The sequence below is a fragment of the Armigeres subalbatus genome, chromosome 2 (genome assembly GCF_024139115.2).
Source record: "Armigeres subalbatus isolate Guangzhou_Male chromosome 2, GZ_Asu_2, whole genome shotgun sequence".
Lineage (NCBI taxonomy): Eukaryota > Metazoa > Arthropoda > Insecta > Diptera > Culicidae > Armigeres > Armigeres subalbatus.
The window spans coordinates 214,708,494-214,729,586 of record NC_085140.1 but is presented as its reverse complement, the minus strand read 5'-3'; the positions used below and the strand labels follow the sequence as shown (position 1 = coordinate 214,729,586).

The window sequence follows — 21,093 nt, the reverse complement described above, 5'->3', positions numbered from 1 at the left end:
ATAACATTCTGTAATAAATTCTACAAGAACTGAATGAGTAGGGGAGGAGGTTCGGTTGTGGGCACCCTTTCGTGTTTGGTCCATAGCTTTGGCCCTGGTTGATCTTATGTCGACATTTGCATAGCAATCGAAAGCTAAACTTATAACCTTACTAGCAAAGAAATTGATATGATTTCATCGATTTAGAAAAAAAATATTGACAATTAAGAAAATTTGACATTTTTGGACATTTTCATTTCGTGGTTCGGTTGTGGGCACCCTTGAAAACTTAGCTAAAAATAAAGAAGCATGAATAAAAATCACCCAGATTTAAAGACAAGGAATAGTTTATTCATTCTAAAAGCCAGGAGACGCTAAAAAAACTCAAATCAATTCACTTAGCAGTGATGATGCCTCCCTCGGTGCATTAAGGAGGATGTTGAAAAAAATCACATAAGAAAGGTCTAAAATAGCATTTTAGGTAAATGGGTTTTAATTTTTCATTGATTTACGTTTTATTGGTATGCATCACAGTCAAAAAAAATCCTGATTAATCACCCTAGCGGCAATAGTGCCTTTCTCGTTCATTTCAAAAAAATAATATTTTGGCCATAAATTTTGATCCCATAGTCCGATCTGACCAATTTTCAATAGGAAACAATGAAAAAGCATTCCTCGTCGAATGCAACTTGTTGCAAGCAAATCGGTCAACGCTTTGTTCCAAAAAGTGTGTGTATAATGACTAGACATGCCCAAAGAACAAAAATATTAAATAAACTCATTATTTCGAACAATTATGTCAAACTAATTATAAAAACCCAGATTAATCCACCTAGCGGTGATGGTGCCTTTCTCGTTCGTTCAAAAGGTTTGGAAAAATCTAAAATAACACCAATATGTGGATTGGTCTTATTTTTCATATTTGTTTATAGGCATAAAAAAAATTCTCGCCAAACGCCATTTGTTGCAAACAAATCGGATGAGCATAAGAGCAAAAAATAGCATTTTATTTTGTAGTTTTAAAATTAGTATTTTCGCCATAACTTTTGACCCAATTGTACGATCCGGACAAGTTTCTATAGGAAACAATGGGACAAGATTCTGTGTCGAATGCAATCTGATGCGAGAGACCTGAGAAGCACACATATTGCACATCAATCACAGTAACTTATATATGACCGGATTCAGTCACAATATGGTTACTGCAACCAGATTTGTTGAACTTGTGTTGCTTGGGAAATAGATGAAGTCTAAGTACTAAAAAAGTGAGCTAGACTTTTTTGAACTCTTTTTCACAATAAATAGTAATTTTACCATAACTTCTAAGCCCTTAGTCCGATCTGGCCAATTTTCAATAAGAAAATATGAGATATTCTGCGTCGAATGCAATTTAATGCGAGCAAATCGGTTGAGGAAAAGTGCCTAAAAATGAGCAAGTTTTGTTTTAGCGATTTTTCCATAAAAAAATGGTATAATTTTCGATCCCATAGTCCGATATGGCCAATTTTCAATAGGAAACAACGGGACAGGATTCTACGTCGAATGCAACTTGTTGTGAGCAAATCGGTTAAGTATATGTGCCCGAAAAATGAGTGACATTTTTTACGCGATTTTTTCGTATGAATTTGTATTTTGGCCATAACTTTCGAGGCCATAGTTCGATCTGGCCAATTTCAAACAGGAAACAATGGGACAGGATTCTGCGTCGAATGCAACTTGTTGCGAGCAAATCGGTTGAGGATAAGTGCCCGAAAAATGAGTGACATTTTTTACGCGATTTTTTCGTATGAATTTGTATTTTGGCCATAACTTCTGATCCCATAGTTCGATCTGGCCAATTTCAAATAGGAAACAATGGGACAGGATTCTGCGTCGAATGCAACTTGTTGCGAGCAAATCGGTTGAGGATAAGTGTCCGAAAAATGAGTGACATTTTTTACGCGATTTTTTCGTATGAATTTGTATTTTGGCCATAACTTTCGATGCCATAGTTCGAAACAATGGGACAGGATTCTGCGTCGAATGCAACTTGTTGCGAGCAAATCGGTTGAGGTTAAGTGCCCGAAAAATGAGTGACATTTTTTGAGTAGTTTTGCGCACACACACACATACACACACACACACAGACATCACCTCAATTCGTCGAACTGAGTCGATTGGTATATAACACTATGGGTCTCCGGGCCTTCTATAAAACGTTTGTTTTTGGAGCGATCATATAGCCTTTACCGTATACTTAGTATACGAGAAAGGCAAAACAGCCTTAAAACGTTATTAAAAATAAGTTAAGGGGCAAGTAAAACGATATTGAATGATTTATCAATAAAATGAGGGTGCCCATAACCGAACCAATGAAGGTGCCCACAACCGAATTTCACAGCCTTTTTAGAACGAGAAGAAAAAAAAATCGCGCTAAAATTTTGATGGCAATCGACATTGGGCCTCAAAATAAATTAAATTTACTGTGTAAATACGCATTAGAACTCACTTTTTGAATTAAATCCTTTAATTTATGACACTTTGAAAAAGGCCAAAAAAAACTTTCGTGTTGTTTTTCTTGTACGAAAAATTTATTTGTTTCTAGTTCAAAGTAGAGATGCCCATCCGGTTTGATATTGAGCACAAAACATCATGCTATTATAGCAAACAAATGACGGTTGTCAGAATGACAGCATCTCTTATCTGTCAAAAGATACATAGGGGTGCCCATAACCGAACGGTGCCCACAACCGAACCTCCTCCCCTATCATTGTTCTTGATAGTAAATTGTGCCTTCCAACTGCAAATCACTGTTTTTGGATGTTTCTGCATAATTTTTTTCATATAAACTTCCAACGAGTTTAGCACCGCCCAAACGTTGACCGATTTTACTGATTTTTTTTTCAGAGCATCAGGGCATCAAATAGAACCGAATAAGAGGGCGGCCCATCAAAAAATTTGAAAAATTGTTTATTGAGTCACCCTAATGAATATGTATCTTGTGTGGCGAGCACAATAGCACTGTATACAATGTTCAGAGAATTTAGAATGTTTCCCACTCGGAAAATAGACGAATCCAAGTAAAAATAAGAAGAAGACACACGACGGTGTTAACTTTGACAGATCCTACAGCTCAGCATAGGGAGATGATTTTAAAATGCTTATAATAAATTCTAGACAAATTGTAATTAAAATCTGATTGATGTACGGTACGGAAAAAGTTCCGAATTACATATCTGGAAGCTTATCTCAATTTTTTGATTTTTTTCCAAAAACGTATCTATCATACAGTTCGGAACTTTTTCCGTATCATACATCAATCAGATTTTAATTACATTTTGTCTAGAATTTATTATAAGCATTTTAAAATGATCTCCCTATGCTGAGCTGTAGGATCTGTCAAAGTTAACACCGTCGTGTGTCTTCTTCTTATTTTTACTTGGATTCGTCTATATCGAGACCATAAGGATCCTTACACATATTACGTAAGCACTTATGGGGCAGGGAGATCTGTCGCTTCCTTACGCACCATATAAATTAAAAAACATTTGTATGAAAAAAAATCTCACATGGCCTCCCCCCGTAGTCGAAAAACCCAGAAAAAAATGCTTACGTAATATGTGTACGACCCCTAAGCTTTTCTCCTTATCGATTCTAACTGGAACTACTAATTAATTGAAAACTTCATAGTTCTTATTCGGTTGAAAGAACTCAATTGACATTGAGTTTTGACTACACTGAATAAAATATAAAAGTTGATTCATGGATGCTCCAAGCTCTTACAATGCGAAAAGCAAAACTTATACAGGCAACGACCGTTTGAAAACGTTAAATTATGCTACCAAACTATCAAGGACGGACGAAACCAAAACTCTGAATGAAAAATGCCATTTATATCAAAAAGCGGAAATAAAAGGTCATTCGCATCTGTCACGGTGTCTATATCGGAAGGAACCACTCTCAACTGACCGGGTGCGTTTGGGCTTGTCATAGACGTTGTGGGTTTCGGATGACTGTGCTTCAGCTACTGCACATGCTTCGACGGACGTTGAAACCATCACGTGGATTGCTATTTTTTGAAGGTTATGGTCAGCGGATTGCTGCTCGCTTGATTTGGCTAATGGGAAAAAGATAGCCATGGCAATGAAAATCGCCTGATTTACGTGCGATTTGCCGTAAAGACTGCGAATCGGGCTCTGTTTTGCTATTAATACTTTATGGGTTCGATTAATTATGTGTTGACGTCTGTAATTTAATCAAGTTTGACGATTTGTATTCATGTCGTGTTGAAGTTGTGATGCTTATTTAAATATGACACAGATCTACGATAGTAATGCATTGTCAGCGTGATGTGCAGCAATTGAGCTTACAGCACCATTCAAAAGCTTCTTGTCCTGCGTCTTTTCAATTATAGAACCCGCGACTAACCTAGATGGTTATTGTTCATACTATTTTGCAACTGAATCGCTATTATCTAAGATTTGTTGTTCACACCAGACTGAAGCGACAATCGATGTGATTTATCTTCTGATTTGCACGCAATAATTGTGCAACATATTTTTGTTTTCTTTCTCCGTCGAAAGTGGTGCCATTCCACATTTCACAATTGCCGAGCGTTAATTATTGTACCATGTCAATGATGTGAGATTGTTGTTATGTTTTGACTAGTCGCATATGAGCAATGGTTCATAGTAATTTATGTTATGAAGCACGTATACTAACGGTGTATTTCTCTTATCATTTTTTTCAGGAAGGCCCTCATTCGACGATACCAGAAGATGAGTTCTTCGATGCGGTGGAAACAGGCTTAGACAAAATAGAAGAAGACCGGCAGCTTCGTGTTCGTCTGAAATTTCAATCTCAACAGGTAATTACTTTTTGTTTTTGAAATTAGGAATATTTGAACAATAATTTGAGCAATAATTGTAGTCAAGAATAGTTTTGGTCACATAATAATTTGGGTTCCAGAAGCCGATTTTCAAAATGTGTTGTATGGTGAACTTTTAGCGCCATGTTTTTTCTACAACTCTGTCTAAAAGTTCACTGTTTGATTACAGCAACATTATACTAAATGGTAACGAATAGCTGAAAAATAGCTTGGATAACCCTGAGAGAAGGCTGATGGGACGATAGATTTTTGAAGAGGAAGGATCCTTCCCAGCCTTCCGGGTGGGAATGACTTTCGTAGACTTCCAGGAAGATGGGAAGTAGCTGAGTAGCACTGATTGAAGATCAGCGAAAGGTGCTCAAAGAACGGAGCACTCATGTGTTTGAACTCGAGATTCAGCATTCATGTTTTTCGATGATTTTATATAGGCCATCAATTCGCCAGCTGAGATCTCTAACTCCTCCGAGAAGTCGTTAGGAGTAAGAGGAATGTTATTTGCACGCTCATTAACAGCTGCTTCGATGTTCTGCCCAACATTTTGTGAGCTGACAGTGACAACCTTCTTCAGCAACTTTGCCCGCAGGAGTTATCAAACGATCCTTAGTGCCATTGTTGTTTAATGGGATCAAAGGTGGAATGGGTCGAGACTTGAATTTTAGAATTTTGGTCCACCATTCTGGCCTGGATGACTTTTGTCAAGCGATTGCAACGGGTTTTAAGTGCAGGCGGCCCAGTACATTGGTACCGTCTGCGAACCACGTTGCGAAGACGAATGAGATGGTTAGGGCGTCGCTTACCTGACGAGCCGTTGGAACATGCTGCTCTCTGGCTACCGAGATTGCTTCTTCGATGGCGCACAGCTGGCGGTATCTCCGGGCGTACCTCGTAGTTGAAGGTGGTGTCAACGCACTGCTGGAACCGCTGCCAGTTCACTCGATGGTTCCTTCTGGAGAGTTGATGACGATTTATCGACAAACCGATTTCGGCCACCATCTGATAGACGATCGGCTGCGATACGTTATCAATATTTGTGATGAACAGATCTAGCGTCGAATGAGCCCCGGATCTGCAAAAGCGGAAGGGTGAATCCTGACTCAGGATGGTGCAATGGCCTTCTTCCAGATCACTACTCTAGATCACGCCGTTCCTATTGCTTCTTGAGTTTCCCCAAAGCTTGATGTCTTGCAATCAGATCACTGGCGATGATGTACTGCTCTTGGCGCCGATATGTCTTAGCTTGACTATATCTCTGCGGAAGGCGGTCGATGTACCATTGATCTCCTTGGCTTGAGTTGGGCAGTAGGCCACGATGAGGGCGATTACTCCGTTGGAAGTCTCGATGATCTTGAGCTGTAGACTTGGCAGCAGACGACAATTGATGTTGTTTCTCAGTGCGATAGCCACACCCCCTCCCCTGGAGTTCGAGTCTCACCGTACGGAAGTCCGGAATATTACTAAATTTTCGGATTGGCTTTCAGTCACGGGTATTAGCGTTGACAGTTTTGCTTCATCGCCGACGTTTTCATCCACGGATGGGTTCATCTTAGATCTTCCATCCTCGGATCGAAACGTAGGCAATGAAGTAAAACTGTCAACGCTATTACCAGTGACTAAAAGCCAATCCGAAAATTAAGTTACAACTTCACAGTCAAAATCCACTAGCAGTCCGGAATATGTATACTTACCTCGGGCTTCAGGTGCGTTTCCGTGATGAAGGCCACGTCGAACTCTCTCTCGTCGAGGAAACCAGCCAGCTCAATGATTTTGCTCTTAAGTGAGCAAGCGTTCCAATAGACCAGACCCACCCTAGCAGCCATTTTCAATGACGAACATGCCCAGGGTGAAGATTTGGTCGAAGCGTGTTTTGCACCCGCGTAGTCGCGTTGCCAGTTGCGTGAAACCCGGAACTAGCTGCTCCGATGCGTAGAGCGGTGGATCGCCATCGGCCGGAAGGGGCTCATTGTCCTGATGATGGAATCCAGGGGGAGGAAGTTGGTGTGGTGTTGGAGCTTGAATCGATGCTGCAGCAGCCGCCAGTCGTTTGTGCGGTTGCAAAGATGGAACTATTGGTATCGCTCGTCGGGGAGTCGGGATGGCCAGAAAGTTCGCCTCGTTGATTACTGGAACACGATTTATTTTCGGGAGAGTCTTAGATGAAGCTTTCCCTCGGATTTCTAGCAACTCAGCGCATTTAGGGCAACCTTTCGTGGCGGCCTTATGATTTTCTCCACAGCTAGCGCACTTGGGAACCGCTACCTCCATCTTGTCACAATGCTCGGTGAGGAGAGGGGCGCCGCACTTGTTGCAACGTGGGGTCATATGGCAATTCCGGGTGCTATGCCCAAATTGGTAGCAGTTTGTGCACTGCGTAACATCGCGATGCACTGGCCTTGTCCTGCTCCCAGCCGATGATAGCGTAGTTAATTTTTTCGATCAGCTTCAGGTCATTGAACGTGGCGGAGCCGTTCTCCAAATGAACCAGGTAAAGCTGGTTTCGGTACTTTCTTGTCCTGTCGTGGCGAGCGATTTTGTGGACGGCGACAGGTTTGAGGCCGCAACCCTTCAGCTCAGCGCTTTCTGCTTCTTAAATTCAACTTCTCATTTTTCACTCCTCGCTTTGAATTTCCCATTGCTTATCACTCAGTTTTTGTTTTTCACTTTTCATTTCTCTTTTCTCACTGCTCACTTCTCAATTATCATTTCCCACTTCTTACGTTCCACTTCTTATTTTTCAATTCTTACTTTTCACACCTCCAAAATTATTCCAGATTCTGTTGGGGTCAGTTGTCCCCAGAAAAAGGGACCATTTTCAAATTTAAGACTCAAACTTCATGATTTCCCAAAGCAATGATGGGAATGATATTTCTAAGATTCCTGGCCGACTCGGATTCAATCTGGCCACATCGGTCATAATCCGAGGACCTACGGAATGGCCATTTTTTAAATTAATTCAAAATATGTCGTGCGACACTTCAAACTTCATGATTCTACAAAGTAATGATGGGAATGATACTTTTAGAGTTCCTGGCCCACTCTGATTCAATCCGGCCACATCGGTCATAATCCGGGAACCCACGGAATGGCCATTTTCTAAATCGATTCAAAATAGTTCGTGCGACACCTCCAGCTTCATGATTTCACAAAGCAATGATGGGAATGTTTCTTTTTATGCTTATTTTAAGCCAACTCGGATTCAATCCGGCCACATCGGTCATAATCCAGGGACCCACGGAATGGCCATTTTCTAAATTGATTCAGAATAGATGAAAATGATGTTTTTAGAGTTCCTGACCCACTCGGATTCAATCCGGCCACATCGGTCATAATCCAGGGACCCACGGAATGGCCATTTTCTAAATCGATTCAAAATTGGTCGTGCGAAACCTCCACCTTCATGATTTCACAAAGCAATGATGGGAATAATATTTTTAGGATTCCTTGCCCACTCTAAATAAATCCTCTCTGAAATAATATTTATTATAAAATAGGCAGAAAAACAATATGCAAGCTTTCTCCAGGTATTCTTTTCATAATTGCTCCAGGCATTCCATTAGGAATTCTATCAGGGATTATTTAGGAATGCCTCCAGCAACTTCTTCGGCAATGTCTTCAGGAATTTCACCATCAATTTTGCCTGGAATTGATCCGAAAATTCCAAAATTTATTTACTTCAAGAAATCCTCCACGAACTCTATAAGTTCTGCAGATAATTCTTTCATGCTGTTTCTCATAAAAAATTTGAAAAATTACACCGTGGAATTCCTAAGTATATTCCGTGGAAATTCCGTAGAATGGCCAGTAAACATTCCTGAGAATTTTGCGAAAAATATTCGAATTTCTTGTGTAAATTCCATAAAATTTTCCGTGAAAGTTTCGAATAACTTCTTGTAAAAATTTCAAAGAATTTCTCCCGGAATTCCACCAAAAATTTATACAGAAATTATACCGAAAATGAAATCAGCAATGGAATTTTCGGATGAATTCCTAGTTTAATTTCCAAAGAAATCCTGAAAGAATTCCGGTGGAAACTTCAAGATTTCTACTGGGAGTTTTTCCGAAAATTCCTCCTGGAGTTCCTCCGGGAATTCCACCGGCAGTTCCTCAAAGAGTTCCTGCAGGATTTCCTCCGAGAATTATTCCGGTAGTTCTATTGGCAGATCCTACGGGGGTTCGTCTAAAAATTCTTCCGGGAATTTATCCACCATTTCCTCCGGGAATTCATTCAAGCTTTCTTTCTTGAATTCATTTAGGCTTTATATAGAAATGTATATAGAAATTCCTCCAGAAGCTCCACCGAGAATTTCTCTGGGAGCTCCTCAAGGAATTCTCCGGGAGGTCCTCTGATGATGATGATGGTCCAGCTACATACCCCTAGAAAGGTTTCAACTAGACGAGATTTGTCTATAAGATGAATTACCCAAGATTTTTTCCGAGAATTCTTCTGGTAGTTTCACTGGCAGTTCCTCCGGGGGTTCTTTTGAAAACTCTCCCGGGAGTTTTTCTGAAATTCCTCCGGAAGTTCTTTTTTCGAGAATTCCTCCGATAGTTTCTCAGGGAATTCCATAGGCAATTCATCCGGGTGTTTATCCTGGAATTCCTCCGGGAGTATCACCAGTAGCTCTTCCAGGAAATCATTTAGGCTTTCTCCAGAAATTTAGCTGGAAATTACTCCAAAAGTTCTTCCAATAGTTTCTCTGGGAGGTCCTCTAGGAATTCTTCTAGGAGTTCCTCCTGAAATTCCTCCGGGAGTTCTTACGGGACCTCCCGGAGGAATTCCCATAAGAACTTCCATAGAAATTCTCCGAGGAACTTCTGGAGGAATTTGTAGATAAATTCCCAAAGAATGCCTGAATGAATTCCCGGAGGAGCTACTGGTGGAACTCCCGGAAGAATTTTCAAAGGAACAGCCGGTGGAATACTAGAGTTGAATTTCTAGAGGAACTTCCAAAATCCCATTTCCCGTGAAATTCCTGCCAAATATCCTCCAGGAATTCCCTGTGAAGTTTCTGGAGGGATTCCCGGAGGAACTCTTGGAACTCCCGGATGAATTTTCAGAGGAACAGCCGGTGGAATACCCGGAGTTGAATTTCCAAAATCCCATTTTCCGTGAAATTCCTGCAAAATATCCTCCAGGAATTCCCTGTGAAAATCCTGGAGGGATTCCCGGAGGAACTCTTGGAAAAACTCGGAGGAACTCCCACAAGCACTTCCGGAAGAATTCTCACAAGGAAGTTCTGAACTAATTCTTGGAGAAGTTCATAAAGGATATAAGGATATAAATATCTGAAGGAATTCCCGGAAAAATACCAGGAGGATTTAATGCAGAAATTCTAAGATGAAATCCTGAAAGTATTCCCAGATGAATTGCTGAAGAAATAACCGGAAGAATTCCCGGAGGTTAGTTCTGAAGAAATTCATGGAAGAACTCTTGGAAGATATCTTGGAGGAACTCTCAAATTAATATCCGAATGAAATTCTGGAGTAAAGTCCTAGTGAAGGCCGGAAAGCATTCTAGGACAATTCCGCGGAAAAGTTCCCGAAGAAATTCCTGAAGAAGTACCTGAAGGAATTCCTGAGAAAAAACCTGGAAGAATTTCCGGACGTAATTACTTGGACGAATTCTTGGAGAAATTCCTAAAGCAATTTTTGGAGGAATTCTTGAAGGATATTCTGTAGTAATAGCGGAAAGAATTCCAGAATGAAATCGCTATTGAATTTATGGAGGTATTCCCGTTAAAACTCCTGAAAGTTATCCTGGAGGAATTAAAGGAAGAGTTCCTGGAGGAATTTCCGAAGGAATTTCTTATAGATTTACAAGTGAAATTATAGAGCGAAATCGGAGGATTTCCGGCATAAATTTCTAAAGAAACTTCTAGCGGAATTTTGGGAGGAAATTCCGTATGTATTCGTGAAGGAACTCTCGAATGTATTCCTGAAGGAAATGCCGGAGATTTTTCTGGAAGAATAGCCGAAGAAATGTCTAGAAGGAAAAATGGAGAAGAAGAGAAATCTACAAGGAATTTCTTCATGAATTTCCTAAAAAACAAATTTAGTGAGGGGTTTCTAAATAAGGAGAAACTACAATTACATGAGAAAGATTTTCGAACGATTTTCAGAGGAATTTGTTGATAGGAGAATTTAGATCAATTTAGAAAATGGCCATATCGTAGGTCCCCCGGATTGTGGCCAGATTGAATCCGAGTGGGCAAGGGACCCCAAAAATATCATTCCCATAATTGCTTTGTATAATCATGAAGTTTGAGGTGTCGCACGACCTATTTTGAATAAATTTAGAAAATAACCATTCCGTAGGTCTCCATATTGTGACCGATGTGGCCGGATTGAATCCAAGTGGGCCGGGAACCCTTAAAATATCATTCCCATAATTGGTTTGTACAATCATGAAGTTTGAGGTGTCGCACGACCTATTTTGAATCAATTCAGAAAATTGCCATTCCGTAGGTCCCCGGATTGTCACCGATGTGGCCGGATTGAATCCAAGTGGGCCGGGAACCCTTAAAATATCATTCCCATCATTGCTTTGTGAAATCATGGAGTTTGAGGTGTCGCACTATTTTGAATCCATTCAGAAAATGGCCATTCCGTAGGTCCCTGGATTGTGACCAATGTGGCCGGATTGAATTCGAGTGGGCCAGGAACCCTTGAAATATTATCCCATCATTGCTTTGTACAATCATGAAGTTTGAAGTGTCTCACGACTTATTTTGAATCAATTCCACATTATTTTACAATGTTATGAAAGCTTATATGTGAATATGTACATTTTGCAAAGATATTGATTTGAAAAATGTATTGGAGATAACCACTTTCCGTTCGGTGGGACTCGAACCTACGACCCTACAGTACGCTAGACTGGTGCTTTAACCAACTAAGCTACGAAGGACCTCCGTCGGCCTTAGCAACCTAGAGGCTACTGAATGAGCTTGAGATTCCCAAATTGGACGCATAGTCAAATCACTCGCAATCCATTTGTCAAGCCAACACTTCCACATGTGTATAGTACCTACACGTCTGGCGGTATAGAATGTTTGGAGGCTACCCACACTATTCATCAGCAGCTGTACTGATCAAGTGAGGTTGTGTGAGCTATTTTCCAGTCGGTCGTCAAACTCAGACCCGACCGCGTTTCAAGTATTCATAGTAATCGATATGAAATCTAGAACATATTATATGCACTTTTGTTGATTTAATTTCTTGTACAAATGTTAAGGCTCGTCAAAATTTTTATTTTTTGACCATAATTTATTTTTTCTAACGAGAAATTACTTTAAAAATATTCCATTCTTGTTTGTTTAGTTGAAGTCCGTATAAAATATGGATTCTTTGCATAATTTATTTTTTGTCAGCCCAAACGTTTCTTACGCCATATTTCTAAAGTGCATCATCAGGAGAGCGGGAGCGAATGGGTGGGGGATGGTATGTAGTAAGTTTTGATTAGTTCAGTGTAACTTCTGTATCTCTTGAGCGATTTCCATCAAATTTTGGAACACATATTCTGTCTCAAAAAGACGATTATAAACAGGGTGATAGAAGAAAGAGTGGATAATTATCAAAAAAACAGTTTTGTAAAACTTTTTAACGCATGGGTCAATTTGAACCAAATTTGGAACACATATTCTCTATGGGAGGGTCATTTGGAGAAGCAGGAGATTGTTAGGTATTGTTAAAAAATCGAATAATTTGGTATGACTTCTAAAACCCTTGATGTCAAATGTCAGAGGCGGTGTTACGCAGCAGCGTTTTTCTCTAATTTTGGACCATATTAGCGGAAAGGTGCCAATATACGCTGGCAAAGCTATTAGTCTCTCAATTGTAGTGTTTTTAGGTTAAGGTGCTGTGAAAAAACGAAATCATTTGAATCATATGTTTGAGAAACTGCATAAGTCTATTTTACACTATTTCGAGAAAACAACAAAAAACTGTTTTTAACAAATTTGCACCGAATCTTTCGATTTCTTCGATACAGATCAATAGTTTTTGGCAAAACTCAACACCCTGGGGCACTTTCAGTGCAAAAAATGTAAACAATACTCCACAATTGCTCTTCAAAGTACGTGGACATATGTAGTTTCTCAAACAAACGAAAAATTTTTCATACATTCCTGAACAAAAATTTTTTTTTCGTATTTTTTGCCAGAATATGTATTTTTGGACGAGGATTCAGAATATATAAAAATCTCATTTTGGCCAAAAATGTTACATATGCAGTTTCTCAAACAAACGGTTCATTTGGTCATTGTTATGAAAAGTTATTCAGCCCTGCAGAATAAATAAGGCTGTCAATCCAAAAAATAACTCACCACATAAAGGTCATTTATCTAGAGGATTTATACTAAAAAAATACGCTTCAACAAAACTACTTTAGTTCTCGATAAACTAAGGGGTGATCAAGTCTCCCCGGGGATCAAGTCTACCCACCTTCCCCTCTTGATAATATTTACCTACATTCCAAAACAGAGGTGATGTTCTTTGATAGCCTTTTAGTTGGCAGATCTCAGAGAGCAAAGTACATCGCGTCGGCTGATCTGTTTCTGATATGGACAAAGTTTATAGACATAAGTACGTTAGGTATAATGGACGTTAGGCACAAATGGTCTAACGTGCCAATGCCTAACGTTCTTATTTTTCAGTATTCGCTGGAGTCGGTTTTTACACGGGGGATGCGTACCGCGTAAAAAAACGCTTGAAAATCCTCGTTAATCCCGAAAACCATGTGAACCCCGATAATCGCAAAGCAATTGATTTTCGCGGTTTTCTCGTATTTTTCGTCCATTTAAAAAAACGCCTAAAAACGACCCTTCCGAAAAATCCACGTAAAAAAACTATGTGAATTCCAAAATAAAACAAAATAAAAAAACAAATAATAACAACAACAAATAAAAACAACCGCGGAAAAAGCGACCCGAGTGCAAAAGCAATAAAAAATGACACAAATTAGGCCGAAATATCAAAAAAAAATTAGGCAAATATTGTTGAGTATGAAAATGTTATAATACTTTTGCAACAAATACTTTTTTTTAATTTTTCAGCAAATCCACTTGTCATAAGACGAGTTTGTACTATTCCTTTAAATTCCACTACTTTAAAGTAATGGAATTAAATGGAATAGTACAAACTCGTCTTCTGACAAGTAGGTAAATACATTCCACTAAAAGCTTAAAATAATTTTCGCAGCAAATCCAGTTGATGATAAATTGATTTATAATCCATAATTGTTATTTTTCGTTTCTCATAGTCACAAATCAGTACTACCAGTTCTGTTCTGATCAACCAAGAGACTGACGATAGCAACCAACAGTTGGAGGACTTTGGAACCGGTGCGCAGGCTCGCTCGCACAAATTGTGGCCAGAAATTGACAAAATCTGCACGGAGCAATTGTTCCAAGCCCGGCAGGGCGTGGGAGATGGCGGCAACGGGTGGCAGCTGTTTGCCGATGAAGGTGAAATGAAAATGTACCGCCGGGAAGAGGAAGTCGATGGAATGGTGATCGATCCGCTGAAGTCCTGCCACGTGGTAAAGGGTGTAACGGCGCGAGAAATGTGCCACTACTTTTTCGACCCCGCCTATCGGAACGACTGGGAAACTACGCTGGAAGATGTACAGATAGTGGATAATGTAGCACCGGATACATTCGTCTTCCTGCAAACCTACAAGCGCATCTGGCCGGCCAGTCAACGCGATGCTCTGTTTTGGTCTCACATGCGAAAAATCACCGACAATTTAGACGAGGGCGCACATGATGTCTGGGTGGTGTGTAATCATTCCAATCAGAACGAAGAGTATCCGGTAAGTTTTTTTTGTAAATACTGTTGTCACTAATAGAGAACGTTGCATGTGTACGAACCATTTAAAAGAGAGACCGTCCCATGCCATAACACTATCTGATTTAGATAATTTATTAATTAGCTTAATTAAAGCATAGACAGAAGGTGGCATATAGGATACACCGTGTCCAATATATTCTCAAACAAATTAAAACTTTGATTATTCAACATCAGTTATTGGTAATTGTTTTTATTGAAAGATAATATAATATGGATCAATTACAGCAATAATACCGCCTGTGATTTGTTTTGACCAGCTTCGAACATTTTTAAAACTATCGCAAGCGGCACGCAAGTAGAACTACGGCTTCAAACTGGGCCAAAAAAGTAAATTTATGCTCGTTTTTCTCTTGACAGCATGTCTGCCCACATAAAATAATCCAAGAGAAGACTAGAAGAGCATATCAAAAATTGTTCTTAGTAATCATTATCTTTCAAATGGCAAAACAAGATTTTATCAAAACATGTTCACCAAAATTCTTAACATCAAATTACTCAAAAGTAGTAATATACGCTAATATAATTTCATAAGGTTGCCTAATTTCCAATGGGCTTTGTTTCGTGTTCTTAAAAAATAATCTTGTTCAGACAAAATCAAAAATTCTTATTGATGGTCACAATCTGGAGATATATTACGACCTGCAAAAATTTCCAATTGCAGAGTGAACAATATATTTAATATCTGATTCTGTTATAAATTTCTAACAAAATGTGTTGTTTTTTAGATAAAATTGTAATAGAATTCGAAAGCTTTTTGTTTCAAGTAGGTACATGGAAATTTAGTTATAAATTAAGATATTTTAACAACAGAGTAATTCTCGGTGACGCCGGAACTATTTGCACAAGGTTCTTAAAAATGCATAAGCTTATGTTCATTCGAAAGCTTTCGGCGAGTATATTAAGGATCCGAGTTTAACTCTTCAGAAAGATGGACCCCTCGTTAGTTATACGCGAAATCACTTTTATGGACCCCTCGATTTTTGTCATTTCTTTGTCTAAAATTGGAAATTATTTTCTTGGACATTTGGACATTTTCCTATGATGTTCTTTGGTACTATACCACGAAGCAAATTCAGAATCATTTTCAAAATTTTATTTTATTTATTTAAGTTTTGATCCAGCAGAAGTCCTAAATATTTAGCTTCGCTAGACCAATTAATTGGAACCCCATTCATAGTGACAATATGTCTGCTAGAAGGTTTCAAATAAGAATCTCTCGGCTTATGTGGGAAAATTATAAGCTGAGTTTTGGAAGCATTCGGGAAAATTTTCCATTTTCGCAAATAAGTGGAGAAAATATCCAAACTTTTTTGCAATCTACTACAAATGACACGAAGGCTTCGCCCTTTGGCTGAGATGGCCTCTGGGGCCTCATCTGCAAACAAAGATTTTTGACACCCTGATGGTAAATCAGGTAAGTCAGAAGTAAAAATGTTATACAATATGGGCCCCAGTATGCTGCCTTGGGGACATCAGCTCTTACAGGTGATCTATCAGATTTAGAATTCTGATAGTTCACCTGCAGTGAGCGATCTGAAAAATAATTTTGGATCAGTTTAATAATGTACAAAGGAAAATTAAAATTCATCAATTTTACAATCAAACCCTCATGCCAAAGGGAGCGGGCCATTTGGTATGAAGTCATTTGGCATTACGCCATTTGGCATAAGGTCATTTGGCATAAAGGCCATTTGGCATAACGGTCATTTGCCATAACGGACATTTGGCATAATTGTGACCAGCGTCAAAAGTAAGGGTCTTTTGGCATAACGGACATTTGGCATAACTTTTCTTTGCGTTCGCTGAATGGTGACTAAGTGGTGCGGGAAACACCCCGGAATAGTAAATATAACACCCGTCGATAACAATATTAAAAAGACATTATCCTCTCGTGGAAAGAATGCATTAACAATGCAAAAGTAGGCGCATGCCCGGATTAGAGCAATGGTGGATGTAATCCCTTCTTTAGAAGTAGGCGTGTGGCCAGATTATGGCAATGAAGGATGTGATCCCTTTTTTAAAAGTAGGTGCTTGCCCGGATTAAGGTCATGGTGGATGAGATCCCTTCTTTATAAGAAGGCGGTTGCATGGATTGTGGCAATGGAGAATGTGATCCCTTCTTTAAAAGTAGGCGCATGCTCGGATTAAGGCCATGGTGGATGCGATCCCTTCTTTAGAAGTAAACGCTTGCATGGATTATGGCAATGGAGGATGTGATCCCTTCTTTAAAAGTAGGTGCTTGCCTGGATTATGATGATGGTGGATGTGATTCCTTCTTTAAAAGAAGGCGCTTTCCCGGATTGAGGCAATGGTGGATGTGATCCCTTCTTTAAAAGTAGGCGCTTGCCCAGATTATGAAAATGGTGGATGTGATTCCTTCTTTAAAAGAAGGCGCATACCCGGATTGAGGCAATGGTGGATGTGATCCCTTCTTTAAAAATAGGCGCTTTCACGCAATGGTGGATTTGATCCGGTCTTAAGGCGCATGCCCGGATTGAAGCAATGATGGATGTAATCCCTACTTTAAAAGTAGGCATGTGGCCGGAATAAGTCAATGATGGATGTGATCCCTCCCTCGGAAGCAATTCTGCCGTTTTGTTATTTCATTATTCCGGAAAATGTCTGCCATCAGTCTAAATTCATCAGAAAACAAACAGCCTCGACCTACTTAATCTACGCTAAACATTACATGAAATATCCCTTTCGCTTTCACAGTTCAAAATTATGCCAAATGACCCACTCTTTTCTTGCAGTTCTAAATTATGCCAAATGTCCGTTATGCCAAATGACCATTATGCCAAATGGCCTTTATGCCAAAATGACCTTATGTCAAATGGCGTTATGCCAAATGACTTTATGCCAAATGACCCAGACCCCATGCCAAACACTGTCAAAAGCTTTCTCTATATCAAGAAGAGCAACTCCAGTCGAATATCCTTCAGATTTGTTGAGCCGAATTGAATTCGTAACTCTTAATAACTGATGAGTGGTTGAAGGCCCATGGCGAAAACAAAATTGCTCGTCAGCAAAATTAGAATTGTCATTAATATGAACCATCATTAAATTCAAAATAATATTTTCAATCAGTTTGCTTATTGAAGATTGAAGCTTATTGAAGCTTATTGAAGCAAACTGATTGGGCGATAACTAGAAGCCTCAGCTGCATTTTTGTCCGACTTCAAAATTGGAACCACTTTGGCGTTTTTCCATTTATTTGGGAAGTATGCCAATTGAAAACATTTGTTAAATAAATTAACCAAAAAGGATAATGAGCTCTCAGGAAGTTTTTTGATAAGTATGTAGAAAATACCATCATCACCCGGGGCTTTCATATTTTTAAATTTTCTAGTAATAGGGTAAATCACTACTTGGGCCTATGGACCCGATTCCCGGCTCACTGCACAGAAAACTAATAATTTATACTGTTTGGAAGCCGTAGGTTTATGATTGATAATTTAAAAAAAAGTCTCCTATTAATCTCGCACAATACTCAATATTCTTCAACCACTTATTGTGTTTCTAATTGATCCAATTATAGAATATGAAATTGTAGATTTCGAACTTTTGCTCTTTGCTGCAACACCACTGAGCCGGAGTGATTCTTTCCACTTTACAAAACGGTATCTTCAAATAAACACCTACCTGAAAATCGTCACAGTGCTCGATACAACCATTGCTTGAAGCTGTAATTCACCACACCACAATGCTGAACTCGCGCACTTCAATCTTTTCTATTTGTTTGTATCACTAGAATTAACATAAACATAATAAAATACATTTAAAAACGTATCATCAAACCGAATAAAAAATCACCTCGGCTCAAGAATTTCTAGCTGTACCGTGCTGCCAAAAGCCCCGGAGTCTTATTTTAGTATAGCAATATTCGTTCATCGTTAATAGGAAAACTGTCTAATGCGTTGACGCTATCATGTAATTTATAATTATCTCGATGTCAAAAAGTGGAAACAATTTTTTTTTAGTTATTGGAAGGAATTTGGATGAGTGAATATATCTTCTCAAACAAATAAAAATTATTATGAATAATACCATCTGGCATCACGTTGTCGTGGAACGTGCATGTTTTTGTTTACTTCGCATTTCCTACCGTCCCGAGAGAGGGAATGAGAGTGAATGTTGAGAGATTGAGTAAAATATTGCGTAAGCCGAAGAGACTTGGGGTATGCCGGAAAAGCCATCCGCTGTGACTGAAATTAGTGCTGCACCTTGTTAATTTAAATCAAATAAAAGCTTTTTCAAACGATGTTTAGTAAGAATAGCTATTTTTTAAGCAGAGGTGAACCCCATTGCAGTATTACACGGCCCACAAAATTCAGGAAAAGTTGCTCCTTGTCATAAATATCAATTAAATAATGCAGTCGTACGCATGTTAGGCCGGGAATGGGGTAAGAAACCCTAGATCTCACTTCACTCACTCACTCACATCCAAATTAGTTCCCAACGAAGGGTTGAAAACATTTTCTTGATTGAGAATGTCTTCGAAGCTCCGTGTAACCTGATCCTCAATTGGACTAGTGAGACCTAGACTAAAATTATGGGCACTCTCGAATTGCTGAGCAAGTTTTTGAGTTCATAAGACCTCACAATCCTGCATTTGCCCTTTTCTGGTACAGATCTTGGTAGGAATCTGAAAAATAATTTTTGATAATTAACTAAATTTATCTGTGACTAAACCTTGAGCTTGTATATGAAATATTTTCTTATCTGTATTTCTCTTTTCAGCCTGCAAACCAAGGCAAATGCGTCCGCATTTATTTGACAGTGATATTAGTTTGTCAAACATATCTAACACCTGGAAAGGATAGCAAAACCGCGACCCGTGACGATCTGACGTGTAAAATAACCTACTGTTCCACTGGTAAGTAGATATTTCTTTCAGATAAACGCGCCAAAAAGTGGCGTCCATATCGGCTGATCTCGCTTCTAAAAGAACACAAATTTCAATGCTTGTTCGATAAAAACACATGAGAAACATATTTTTGTACATACTGCAATCCAGTTGTTAAAATTAAATAGAGTTTTCGGTACTATGCTTCTTCATTGTGGGTATTTGTGTCTCTTAAATGGTGGGATTATTTTTAAAATATATTTTGACATGTTTTACCGCTACACACTACTACTTTGGTCTAAATGAGTATATACTTCATTCCAGTGAACCCGGGCGGATGGGCTCCAGCTACCGTGCTTCGTGCTATCTACAAGAAAGAATATCCAAAGTTCCTTAAACGCTTCACCGGATATGTGGTCGATCAATGTAAACATAATCCGATCCTGTACTAGTGCTCGTAAGTTATGCGCGTGTAGATGGAGAATTGTGTGTGCCTGAATAATTGAATTAACCCAGCGAAGATTGGCCAGCAGCCAGCAGTCTTCGTCAAACGAGTTCGCTGGAGATGTCAGCCGAACGAAATAGATCACATATGTAGGAGCAGAGTAAATTTTAGGGAGAATTTCGGCGGCGAGTATTGCCACTCGTCGTTTTGTTTTGTAAAATTCTGATTTTGTTGTTTGATATTGGGTAGACAATACTGACGTAAATCTGAAATCTATTCTTTATTATTGAACCTCTTGTTTGTGCAATTATTTTTTGAAGACAATCCCTTGATGATTTGGTTATTTATCCTATTGGTTGAGTCATCAACATCAACGAAACCAAATCAGTGGATGTTAACGCAGCGATCTCTTCCAGCTTTACGGGACCCGGGCAACAAGTGGAGAATGTTGAGAGCTTTCAATATCTTTTTGGTTAAATGGTGTCCGACAAGGGCAAGGGCTTCCTTTGCGAGTTTATCTAATATCTGAGAAATAGGCAGATAAGTTCACGCATTAAAATTTCGTTTTTTTTATTCAAGGCTAGTATCGACTTAAAAAGTAGAGAGGTTACAGAATTTTGTTCGATATTACCAAGAGGAATTTTGACAACTGATCTGCATGGAGCAAATTGTCACTTTTACATACGGACAGAGAATCAATTTTTTTCGAATGCGCCTGCGAAACAAGCGACAAAAGAGAACCAACGACAAAGCTTTGTTTTTGTCGGAGATAATGATGACAAAGATCCGAAAAAAAATGTCAGCAACAAAAAAGAAGACAATCTTGTAGCTAACTTTTCATCACGTTATTTTGCATTATTTCTAGTGAAAATTTCGGTTTTATGCTATCATAGTTTCTGCTTTTATGGAAATATTCGAGAATCGAACAATGATTACAAAATTAGCAGCGTATTTTCGGAGATATCAGAGCATGCAAGGCAAATGATTCTTGTCATATTGTGTTCGGGTTCTGATAAAGGTTTGTCACTAGGTGCGTTTGTCAGTAACAAACTCTGTTGATGACAAAGAGTATATTGTTAGGCGTTGCTCGAATATTGATTCCCTGCTTAC

The 21,093-nt window shown here is 39.0% G+C and overlaps 1 protein-coding gene across 3 annotated transcripts in view; it reads left to right on the top strand.

Annotated features, from left to right (window-relative positions):
- Positions 1-20,274, top strand: part of LOC134211619 (ceramide transfer protein) — a 63,582-nt gene extending 43,308 nt beyond the window's left edge. For all 3 annotated transcript variants that reach the window (XM_062688682.1, XM_062688683.1, XM_062688684.1), the window contains 4 exons: positions 4,709-4,825; positions 14,103-14,654; positions 19,433-19,568; positions 19,863-20,274. In XM_062688682.1, coding sequence (XP_062544666.1) covers positions 4,709-4,825; positions 14,103-14,654; positions 19,433-19,568; positions 19,863-19,990 — 933 coding nt within the window. In that variant the 3' untranslated portion in view covers positions 19,991-20,274. The remainder of the gene's footprint in view (positions 1-4,708; positions 4,826-14,102; positions 14,655-19,432; positions 19,569-19,862) is intronic.
- Positions 20,275-21,093: the final 819 nt, after the last annotated feature.